Source organism: Saccopteryx bilineata, chromosome 1 (genome assembly GCF_036850765.1).
Source record: "Saccopteryx bilineata isolate mSacBil1 chromosome 1, mSacBil1_pri_phased_curated, whole genome shotgun sequence".
Classification (NCBI taxonomy): domain Eukaryota; kingdom Metazoa; phylum Chordata; class Mammalia; order Chiroptera; family Emballonuridae; genus Saccopteryx; species Saccopteryx bilineata.
Window position 1 is genome coordinate 152,307,655 of NC_089490.1, and position 11,750 is coordinate 152,319,404.

The 11,750-nt window shown below is 44.9% G+C and overlaps 1 protein-coding gene across 1 annotated transcript; it reads left to right on the plus strand.

The window, feature by feature from the left end:
- Positions 1-6,275: 6,275 nt before the first annotated feature.
- CD70 (CD70 molecule) lies at positions 6,276-10,094 on the plus strand. The gene is made up of 3 exons (XM_066252670.1): positions 6,276-6,416; positions 7,634-7,667; positions 9,706-10,094. The coding sequence occupies exons 1-3, from the start codon at positions 6,276-6,278 to the stop codon at positions 10,092-10,094; spliced, it is 564 nt and encodes a 187-aa protein (XP_066108767.1).
- The last annotated feature ends 1,656 nt before the right edge of the window (positions 10,095-11,750 follow it).

Consider the following 11,750-nt stretch of genomic DNA (forward strand, 5'->3'; position numbering starts at 1 on the left):
TATTTTTGCCAATATATCTCCTTAGGCAAATGAAATAAAGAACAAAATAAACAAATGAAACTATATCAAACTAAAAGTTTTTCCACAGCAAAAGACACCATTAACAAAATAAAAAGAAAACCCACTCTATGGGAGAACATATTTGCTGATATGTCTGATAAGGGGTTAACAACCAAAATTTATAAGGAACTTATAAAACTCAACACCAAGAAAGTTAACAATTCAGTTTTAAAATGAGCAAAGGATCTGAATAGACACTTACCCAAAAAAGACATACTGATGGCCAATAGGCATATGAAAAAATGGCTCAACATTACTCATCAGAGAAATGCAAAATAAAACTGAAATGAAATATCACTTTACACCTGTTAGAATGGCTTTCATTAACAAATCAACAACAAGTGCTGGTGAGGGTGTGGAGAAAAGGGAACCCTCCTGTGCTGCTGGTGGGAGTGCAGACTGGTACAGCCACTGTCAAAAACAGTATAGCATTTCCTCAGAAAATTTAAAATGGAACTGCCTTATAACCCAGCTATCCCACTTCTAGAAATATATCCCAAGAATCCCAAAACATTAATTCAAAAGAAGGTATGCACCCCCATGTTCACAGTAGCATTGTTTGCAATAGCCAAGATCTGGAAATGGCCCAAGTTTCCATCAATGAAAAGTGAATTAAAAAGCTGTGATACATTTACACAATGGAATACTAAACAGCCATACAAAAGAAGGAAATCTTACCTTTTGCAATAACATGGATGGACCTGGAGGTTATTATACTAAATGAGATAAGCCAAGCAGAGAAAGACAAATACCGTATGATCTCACTTATATGTGGAATCTAATGAACACAATAAACTGCGAAACAAAAGAGAAACAGAGGGAGGGTCACAGGAAACAGATGGACAGCTGTCAGAGGGAAGGAGGAAGAGGGGATGGGGTCCAAGAAGGTAAAGAGAATAGCCAAAATCACATATACATAACACATACATACAGACAATAGGGTAGCAAAAGGGAGGATGAAAGTAAGGGGAGGTAGTATAGGGGGAAAGGAGTGTGGAAAGAGACTATGCATGGGGCATAGGGAGCACCATGCAGTATGTAAAGAGTGTTATATTGAATGGGGCACTTGAAACCCTGTCAACACAACAAAAATAAGTATATATAAAAAAAAGAAAATAGCCCTGGCAGGTTGGCTCAGTGGTAGAGTAACGGCCTGATGTGTGGAAGTCCCTGGTTCAATTCCCGGCCAGGGCACACAGGAGGAGCACCCATCTGCTTCTCCACCCTTCCTTCTCTCCTTTCTCTCTATCTCTCTCTTCCTCTCCCACAGCCAAGGCTCCATTGGAGCAAAGTTGGCCCGGGCACTGAGGATGGCTCCATGGCCTCTGCCTCAGGCACTAGAATGGCTCCAGTTGCAATGGAGCAATGGCCCAGATGGTCAGAGCATCGCCCCCTAGTGGGCATGCCAGGTGAATCCCGGTCGGACACACGTGGGAGTCTGTCTCTCTGTCTCCCCATTTCTCACTTCAGAAAATAAAATAAAATAAAATAAAATAAAATAAAATAAAATAAAATAAAATAAAATAAAATAAAATAAAATAAAATAAAATAAAATAAAATAAAAAGGGAGTGTGTCCATAAAGTCATGGTGCACTTTTGACCGGTCACAGGAAAGCAACAAAAGACGATAGAAATGTGAAATCTGCACCAAATAAAAGGAAAACTCTCCCAGTTTCATACCTATTCAGTGCAGTTCAATGTGGGCTCATGCACAGATTTTTTAGGGCTCCTTAGGTAGCTATCCTGTATAGCCTCTACAGACTCGTCACTGACTGATGTCCTACCAGAACGGGGTTTCTCCACCAAACTGCCGGTTTCCTTCAACTGCTTATCCTACCAAGTAATGTTATTCCTATGTGGTGGCACTTCGTTATAAACATGCCAATATTCACGTTGCACTTTGGTCATGGATTCGAATTTAGCGAGCCACAGAACACGCTGAACTTTCCCCTGTACCGTCCACATCTCGACTGGCATGGCTGTGGGCTGTTCTGCTGTATACACAGTGTTATGTCATCATCTGCGCATGTGCACATGCTGCCACATCATCCTACAGAAACTGGGAGGGTTTTCCTTTTATTTGGTGCAGATTTCACATTTCTATCGTCTTTTGTTGCTTTCCTGTGACCGGTCGAAAGTGCACCATGACTTTACAGACACACTGTATATGTCAGAGAGCTGAGGTTATGATAATGATAATAACAATAGTAGTAGTAGTAAAATAATAATAATAATAATAGCTACCACCAATTTTTTTTTTTATTATTCATTAGAGGAGGAGAGGCAGAGAGACAGATGCCTGCATGCGCCCCACCAGGGATCCACCTGGCAAGCCACTGGAGGCGATGCTCTCCCTATCTGGGGCGTTGCTCTGTTGCTCAGCAACTGAGCTCTTAAATCCTGAAGTAGGGGTCATGGAGCCATGCTCAGAATCCAGGGCCAGCTCTCTCTAATTGAGTCATGGCTGCAGGAGGGGAAGAGAGAGAGAGAGAGAGAGAGAGAGAGAGAGAGAGAGAAACAGAGGGGGAGGGTGAAGAAGAAGATGGGCTCTTCTATTGTGTGCCCTGACCAGGAATCAAATCCGGCACATCCACACACTGGGCCAATGCTCTACCACTGAGCCAATGGGCCAGGGCGCTTCCACCAATTTCTTATTAAATGCTAACCCTGTGCTACATACTTGATGAATATTAACTCTTTTTATAGCAAGTCTATGAGATAACATTATTACCTCCAGGGAACTGAGGCACAGAGAGGTTAAGTAACTTGCCACAGTCACACATCTGGTAAGTGATGGAGACAGAAATCAAATTTAGGCTCCAGGTTCTGGATTAGGGTAAGGGAAGTGATGTGAGTCATTGAAGCATAGAGTCAGATCCAATCTTTATTTCAAACATTTGGGATGAAGGTGGTCAAAAGGTACAAACTTCCTGCTATAAAATCAATCAACCAAGGGATGTCATGTACAGCATCGTGACTATAGTTCATAACACTGTATTGTATGTATATTTGAAAGTTGCTAGGAGAGCAGATCTTAAATGTGCTCTCACTAGAAAAACAATTGTTAAAAAAGAAAAAGAAACCTATCCTGCACATTTTTTGGCAATATATTTGGCTTTTAAAAATATGACACTAGAACCTGACCTGTGGTGGCGCAGTGGATAAAGCGTCGACCTGAAATGCTGAGGTCGCCGGTTCAAAACCCTGGGCTTGCCTGGTCAAGACACATATGGGAGTTGATGCTTCCTGCTCCTCCCCCTGTTCTCTCTCTATCTCTCCCTCTCTCTCTCCCTCCCCTATCTCTCTAATAAAAATTAATAAATAAAATCTAAAAAAGTAAATAAAAATAAAAAAGAAACAAAAATAAAAATATGACACTAGAATATTATTTAACTTGATCACTGAGTTTGAGGTGCCTCTTTGCTTTTGCACCTGAGTGTCTCATTCACTTCATCCTGCTAGGCTGGCTGGCTTTAGAATCTAATCTTTTAGCCTTTGAGGCATACAAGCCCTTAGGATGGAGAAATGGGAAAATCCCAACTCTTCCAGTCCTAGAGAGGAGATGGGGATGGAGTAGGGGGAATCGTTGCTAGGACGGGGTGTCTGGACGCACCCTCTCCTAGTTGAAATCCGAGAAGTGGGAAGCATGGTATTAGTTAAGGGAGAGGGGATGTAGTCAAGGGGTTTTTGTCTCCTTGTTCACAACTCTGCAAAGGAGAACACCACAAGGCATAGTCCTCTGGCAACTTGGGAACATCACAGCAAAGGGACAGTAAAGGGGCAGCCAGGTTAGAAAACTAGGATGCCTGAATTCGCACGTTCAAGCTGTTCTCACTGCTCAGGGGCATAAATAGGTGTGGCTGCTTTTGAGTGCTGTCTGGGCAAAGAAGCAGAAGGCAGCCAAGAACAAGCCTCAGGTGTCTAGAGGTTGCCCTTAAACAGGTGATTTCCCTTCTAGATTGCTCTCTGGGGACTTCTCCTCTCAGTTTCCTACTCTGCACTGTGCCTGGACTCCACTGACTTTTCAGGGGGCTTCTCCTCTCAGTTTCCTACTCTGCACTGTGCCTGGACTCCACTGACTTTTCAGGGGGCTTCTCCTCTCAGTTTCCTACTCTGCACTGTGCCTGGACTCCACTGACTTTTCAGGGGGCTTCTCCTCTCAGTTTCCTACTCTGCACTGTGCCTGGACTCCACTGACTTTTCAGGGGGCTTCTCCTCTCAGTTTCCTACTCTGCACTGTGCCTGGACTCCACTGACTTTTCAGGGGGCTTCTCCTCTCAGTTTCCTACTCTGCACTGTGCCTGGACTCCACTGACTTTTCAGGGGGCTTGTCCTCTCAGTTTCCTACTCTGCACTGTGCCTGGACTCCACTGACTTTTCAGGGGGCTTCTCCTCTCAGTTTCCTACTCTGCACTGTGCCTGGACTCCACTGACTTTTCAGGGGGCTTCTCCTCTCAGTTTCCTACTCTGCACTGTGCCTGGACTCCACTGACTTTTCAGGGGGCTTCTCCTCTCAGTTTCCTACTCTGCACTGTGCCTGGACTCCACTGACTTTTCAGGGAGCTTGTCCTCTCAGTTTCCTACTCTGCACTGTGCCTGGACTCCACTGACTTTTCAGGGGGCTTGTCCTCTCAGTTTCCTACTCTGCACTGTGCCTGGACTCCACTGACTTTTCAGAAGTAGTGAAACAACTTAGCTGGCAGGGGGAGGAAGGCCTGCCCTGTCCCTTCTCCTCAGCATCTTGCATGAAGACACAGCCAGCTCTGCTTTCATAGCCTCCGCCCTGCACACAACCACACAGTCTAGAGAACGATCGATCACTGTAGTCCGCAGACCCCACCACAGTGACACCAACCCTGTAATCCAAAGCAGTGGAAAACCCAGGCTCTGCCAATGCAAATATGCCCAAAAGGCTGCACCTGCTAGATTTTCAGCTAGAGGCTAAGCCCTCACTAATAAATAGTTTTGGGGTTTTCCCCCCTCTTTGTTGTTACAGATTATGCCACTGTGAATTATGTGTGTGTGCATCTGTGTTTGTGAAACATGCAAGTGCATCTGACTCATGCAAAAAACTCTCTAAAGCAAAACTGCTGGATGGATGGGGATGTGTATTTTGGCAGCTTGATTGATTTCCCCAAACTGTACTTCCAAATGTTCGGATGCATTTCAAATCCCAGTCTCCAATTCTATTTCTAATTCTCTGGATGTGAATGAGACTGTGTCACAATGTGTTTGCATTGCAGTTTATAATCTGGCTGTCCATATTCATTTTATTTTCTAGAGAGTATTTTCACTTCGTAATGGCTTAACTACAAATTTATTTATATCTAAGGAAATCAGTCTTGGCAGGCAGTGGCTTTTTTTTTTCTTTTAGTTTCTGTTAGCAGATGCAATCCTTGGCATTCCCTAGCTTGTAGATTCATCTTTCCAATCTCTTCCTCTGATGTCACATGACCACCTTTCTCTGTCTCAATGTGTCCGTTTTTCCTATAAAGACACCAGTCATTGAATTTAGGGCCCACTCTAATCTAGTATGACCTCATCTTGACCTAATTACACTTCAAAGATCCTATTGTCAAATGAGGTCACACACCGAAATTCTGGGTAGACACAACCCACTACAGTCATCAAAAACAGGTGGACTCCAAGGGCCAAGGGGAAGAGAGAACTGCAGGGCAATGTGTGATGTTTCTAAGATCAGGACAGGAAGGGACCGTTTGTCTGCTTCTACTCTATTCTTATTGGGCAGGTGAACCATGTGGTCCTACCAGGTGTGGCCCCACTATGTGCCAAGGAGGCTGGGAAGATGGAAAGGAGCATCTGGATGTTTGAGAAGCCTCTCCCGAACCCCTACCATTCCTGGGTGCTTGCTATACCCCAGTGCCCAGCACAGAATCTGGTCTATAGTACATAGATGCTTCAGTGAAAGTTTGTTAAATAAATGAATGACTGAGTACCAGAAGGTGAGCATGGGGAGTGAAATGAGAAAACTGAAGGACAAACAACTCCTTGGCCCAAGGGATCTTCTAAAGCGAGAGGGAAATTCCCTGCACTGTCAAAACTCAGGGACACCCCCACGGTGGGTGTGGCAGTTTGGGGCGGGCACAGTACATTAATCTTGGTCTGAATTCACTTCCTGAGCAAGCTGTGTGTACCCTTGTGCACTGCATTGCCAGCATACAGTAATGGAACGTTGGTGCCCTAGGACAAGGAGGATGGCAGAGGAGGGCCCCACCTGGACTGGGCACTGCCTGTCCTGGGGTCGCATTCTGATCCTTGTGTTGATGTTTCCGGCCTTCGTTTGCATCCTCTGCAACCTGCTCCTCTCAAGGCTGCATGGCCTTGAGTTACCGGAGGTAAGAGGAAAATGAAAGGAACGCACACTGGTCACCTGCTGGGGAGCTTGGGGACCTCTGGGAGGGCCCTGGCCTGGTAGGTGTGGAGGCGAGGTGAGCAACTAGGAAGAGAATTGGAGGAAAGGGGACCAGCTGGAGCACAGACCGACAGGAAAAGACAGGTTAACAACAACAAAAAGACAAAACCAAAATGGTGACTAAAAATCAGTCGGGAAGAGAGATCACTTAAGGGAAGAAACAGCAAGAGATAGAGACTAGAGCAGGGACGTAAGGCAGAGGCATGGCTGCCCTGATGTCTGAGCTCGGGGACAGCCCTGTCTGAAGGTGAATCCCGGGTGGGGATCCCTGCGTGAGCAGCTGCATCTAGAAAAGGTGCACTGGACGTGGTGCAGACAATGACTTGGCTTTGGTGTTCCCCCAGCTCAGGCTGACTCAGAGGCTGCTGGGGGCTTCACAAAGCTGGGAAGGGAGGGTTGGTGAGGGCAAAGACAAGAGGAACTGCACCTGTTCACCCGAGAGCCCAATACCCCCACAGGGGTCACCTCTGGGGTCTGGGCAGAAGGCTTTGCAGTAGAGAGAGGCAGGTGCACACCTCACCGCCTCTCCGTTCTGTCCAGGAAACTAAGTTATTTTTTTTTATTATTAAGTGAGAGGAGGAGAGACCGAGAGACAGACTCCCACATGCACCAAAACTGGGAGCCACCCAGCAAGCCCCCTACAGGGTGATGCTCTGTGCATCTGAGCTATTTTTAGCACCAGAAGTGAGGCCTCCAAGCTGCAGAAGCCATCCTCAGTGCCTGGGGCCAACTCATCTAATCAATAGAGCCATAGCTGAGGAGTGGGGAAGAAAGCAAGAGAGAGAAGTGGGAAGGAGAGGGGTGGAGAAGCAGATGATTGCTTCTCCTCTGTGTCCTGACTGGGAATAGAACCCCGGACATCTCTCTCTCTCTCTCTCTCTCTCTCTCTCTCTCACACACACACACACACACACACACACACACCTGCTGACACTCTACTACTAAGCCAACCAGCAAGGGTCCTAAGTTTTTTAAGGTTCTTTCTTATGCTCCAGGAATGATTCAAACATACATTATCTTTAAGAGGGTTTTTTTTTTCTTCTTTTTAATTCACAAATCAGCCCCTTGGACTAAAGGGTACATAACAGAGTGGACAGTGGAAAGGGAGCTCTGATTGTCCTGTTTTCTCTTTTCTTCCAGTATGACATAGCTGAGCTCCAGCTGAATTACACGAGTGACATGGGTAAATGGGTAAAGTGCGGGTGCGCGCGCGTGTGTGTATGTGTGCACGCATGTTCACATGTGCTTGAGAAAGAGAAATAGAGGAAGCTGAGAGAAAGGGAGAGAATGAGAAAGAGAAAGAAAAAAAGAAAGGAAGGAAGGAAGGAAGGAAGGAAGGAAGGAAGGAAGGAAGGAGGGAGGGAGGGAGGGAGGGAGGGAGGGAGGAAGGAAGGAAGGAAGGAAGGAGGGAAGGAAGGAAGGGCAATAAAGAGAGAAAGAAAAAGAAGAGGAGAAAGAGAGAGAGAGAAAGAAAGAAAGAAAGAGGGAAAAGAAAAGAAAGAGAGGGAGGGAAGGAGGAAGGGAAGGAGGAAAGAAGGAAGGAAGGAAGGAAGGAAGGAAGGAAGGAAGGAAGGAAGGAAGGAAGGAAGGAAGGAAGGAAGGAAGGAAGGGAGGGAGGGAGGAAGGGAGGAAGGGAGGAAGGGAAAAAGAAAGACTAAGAGAAAGGGAGATAGAAAAATAGGGGAGGTAGAAATAGAGAAAGAGAAAGGGGGAGGAAGAAAGAGAAATTAGAGAAAGAGAATATGAGAAAGATAAAGAGTGAGAGAAAGAGAGAAATGGAAGTGTGTTCTTGGGCGAGTGCTACCTTACTCTTTCCCTCAGTCCTTCACATTTTACCATCTGCCTTGAGAGAGCCAAAAACAACTAAAACTCACTAATAGCAATCACTAACTTCCCTTCATCCGTTCCACAAATGTTATTTGAGCACCTACACTACAGCTTGCAAGGCACTGTTCTGGGTGCCACAATAGGGATGAGAGCAAACATGCACTTTCCTTCTACTGCAGGGACAATAAGTAAAAGAATAGGAAAATCATGTAGCATGCCAAGTAAAGCACATTTCATGTTTCAGAGAAAAATGAAGTGGAGAGTGGAGGGGGGATCAGCATGCCAGGGTTAGGCTTGGTTTTGAAAGTGAGGTCATCCCCAAAGAGGTGGGATCAGAACAAAGATGTGAGGGAGGTGAGGGAGTAAGTCATAGGATGGTCCCCTCCCATCCTCTCTGTAACCCTCTTCCTCGCATCCCCAGAGTTTTGGGGGCTATGTTCATTCCATTTCGTAGTGTGGGAACCCCTGTTCCTTTTTGTTTAGGCTATTGTAACAGCATACCACACGCTAGGCAGCATATGAAGAACATTTCTTTTATTCACTGCGTCCTCCCTCACCTGGTGGACTCGGGTCTTTCTACATATCTATATTGGATATAATTGACATGAAATATATCAGTTTCAGGTGAACAACATAGTGATTCAATATTTGTATCTACTGTGATAGGATCACCACAGTAAGTCTAGTTAACATCCATCACCTCACATAGTTACACATTGTTGTTCTTATGATGAGAACTTTTAAGATCTACTCTCCTAGCTACTTTCAAATATGCAATACAGTATTAATATATAATTATATGTACATAGTCGCCATGCTGTAATTACATTCCCAGGACTTTTTTATTTTATAACTGGAGGCTTGTACCTTTTAACTACCTTTACTAATTTTGTACCTCCACCCTCAACCCCCACCTCTGGCAACCACCAATTGGTTCTCTGTATCTGTGAATTCATTAGGTGTTTGTTTGTTTGCTTGTTTGTTTGTTTGTTTGTTTTTAGACTTCATATATAAGTGAGGTCACAGGGTGTTTGCCTTTCTCTGTCTAACTTATTTTACTCAGCATAATGCCCTCAAGCTCCATCTATGTTGCCACAAATGGCAAGATTTCCTTCTTTTTAAGGCAGAATAATATTCCATTGCATATATATACCATGTTTTTATCCACTCATCCCTCACTAGACATGGGGTCCCTTTTATGAGGGCACTAATCACATTCAAGAGGGCTTCATTCTCATGACCTAATCACCTCTCAAAGGCCCTACCTCCTAAAATCATCACCTTGAGGGTTAGATTCCAACATAAAAATTTTGGACATTCAATCTATAGCCCTCCATCTCCCTAAACCTCCATTCTCCTACCCCCCCCCAACCCTCTGCCTCCAGGACTGCAGCAGGACCCCAGGCTGCACTGGCAGGGAGGCCCCGCACTGGGTCGCTCCTTCCTGCACGGACCACAGCTGGACAACGGGCAGCTGCGTATCCAGCGTGACGGCATCTATCGGCTGCACATCCAGGTGACCCTAGCCAACTGCTCCTCCCCTCTGAAGTCTACCACGTCCCACAGGGCCATCCTGTCTGTGGGCATCTGCTCCCCAGCCACCCACACCATTACCCTACTGCGTCTCAACTTCCAACTCGGTTGCACTGTCACTTCCCAGCGTCTCTCACACCTGGCGGCCGGAGATACTCTCTGCACCAACTTAACTGTCCCACTGCTGCCATCCCAGAATGCTGATGAGACTTTCTTTGGGGTTCAGTGGGTGCACACCTAAATGTTGCACAGATTTTTGAGAGATACTGTTCTCTCTTTTTTCTGTTTTTAAGGTTTTTTAACGCTATTTTTTTTAACACTAGTAAATATGCTTTTTAATAAATATGTATATATGTATTTGGTTGCATGGCTCTTTCCTTAGAATTAACTCTATACTGTAAGGCTTCTTCATTATCATTGTGAAAATAGGTTGCAACATCCGTCAGAGGACAAGCCCGGACATGCCTGGGCTTTCTTTAGATTGAGATGTCACGTGGACTCTCAGGCTCAACTGTAGACTGACAGGCACACAAAACGTGCACACACTTACTCAGCCATAAGAAATGATGACATCCGATCATTTACAGCAAAATGGTGGGATCTTGATAACATTATACGAAGTGAAATAAGTAAATCAGAAAAAAACAGGAACTGCATTATTCCATACGTAGGTGGGACATAAAAGTGAGACTAAGAGACATTGATAAGAGTGTGGTGGTTATGGGGGGAGGGGGGAGAGGGAGAGGGAAAGGGGGAGGCAGAGGGGCACAAAGAAAACTAGATAGAAGGTGACGGAGGACAATCTGACTTTGGGTGATGGGTATGCAACATAATTGAACGATAAGATAACCTGGACATGTTATCTTTGAATATATGTATCCTGATTTATTGATGTCGCCCCATTAAAAAAATAAAATTATTAATAAAAAAAAAACGTGCACACACTTCCTCACACACACACACACACACAGCCACCATGCACACATGCACATATTTCTAAGGCCCTAAGAGGACCCCAGTCTTATCATGCCTAAGGAGGTCAGGGCAGGTGCTATTTAAGATCTTATTTATTCATTTTAGAGAAAAGAGAGAGAGAGAAGGGAAAAAGAGCAAGAAGCATCAACTCCTATATGTGCTTTGACCAGGGAAGCCAGGGTTTCTAACCGACAACCTCAGCGTTCCAGGCCAACGCTTTATCCACTGCACCACCACAGGTCAGGCTGCCTAAGGTCAATTTTTGGGAGGAAATTGGGGAGAGTTGTTTTGAACAAAAGTTTATTAAAGGAAAACAAGAATGGCAGCTTTCCATTGACTAGGTGGCAGTCAGTTTTGTTTTGTTTTTTAATGTGCTATGAGAGAATCATTTTTCTTCCTGCTATAGAAACTGAGAAAAGTGTTAGTTTCACATTTCTCCCTTCTTACCAAGAGATTTCTCTGAAAATATCACTGATCAGTGTCTGGCTATTTATTTATCAACTGGTTTTTCTTTTCTTTTCTTTTCTTTCTTTCTTTCTTTCTTTCTTTCTTTCTTTCTTTCTTTCTTTCTTTCTTTCTTTCTCTGTGTCCCTCAGAGCCAAGAAGGATCTTTCCTGAGAGTCATGTCCCACAAAAATAAGGCAGGCGTGGCCCTGGCCTGTTGACTCAGTGGTAGAGCATCAACTGGGCATGCAGAAGTCCCTTGTTTGATTCCCAGTCAGGGCACATAGAAGAAATAGCCATCTGCTTTTCTTCCCCTCCCTGTCTTCCTTCTTTCTTTCTCTCTCTCTCTCTCTCTCTCTCTCTCTCTGTTCTCTTCGCACAGCCATGGATTTATTGATTTGAGCACATTGGCCTTGAACACTGAGGATGACTTTATGTAGCCTCCACCTCAGGTGCTAAAAATAGCTTGGCTGTAAGC

Coding starts and splice junctions, on each gene's coding strand:
- CD70 (XM_066252670.1), top strand. CDS start 6,276: ATGGCAGAGGAGGGCCCCACCTGGACTGGGCACTGCCTGTCCTGGGGT. Junction 6,417..7,633: donor ATGGCCTTGAGTTACCGGAG/GTAAGAGGAAAA, acceptor CTTTTCTTCCAG/TATGACATAGCTGAGCTCCA. Junction 7,668..9,705: donor GCTCCAGCTGAATTACACGA/GTGACATGGGTA, acceptor CTCTGCCTCCAG/GACTGCAGCAGGACCCCAGG.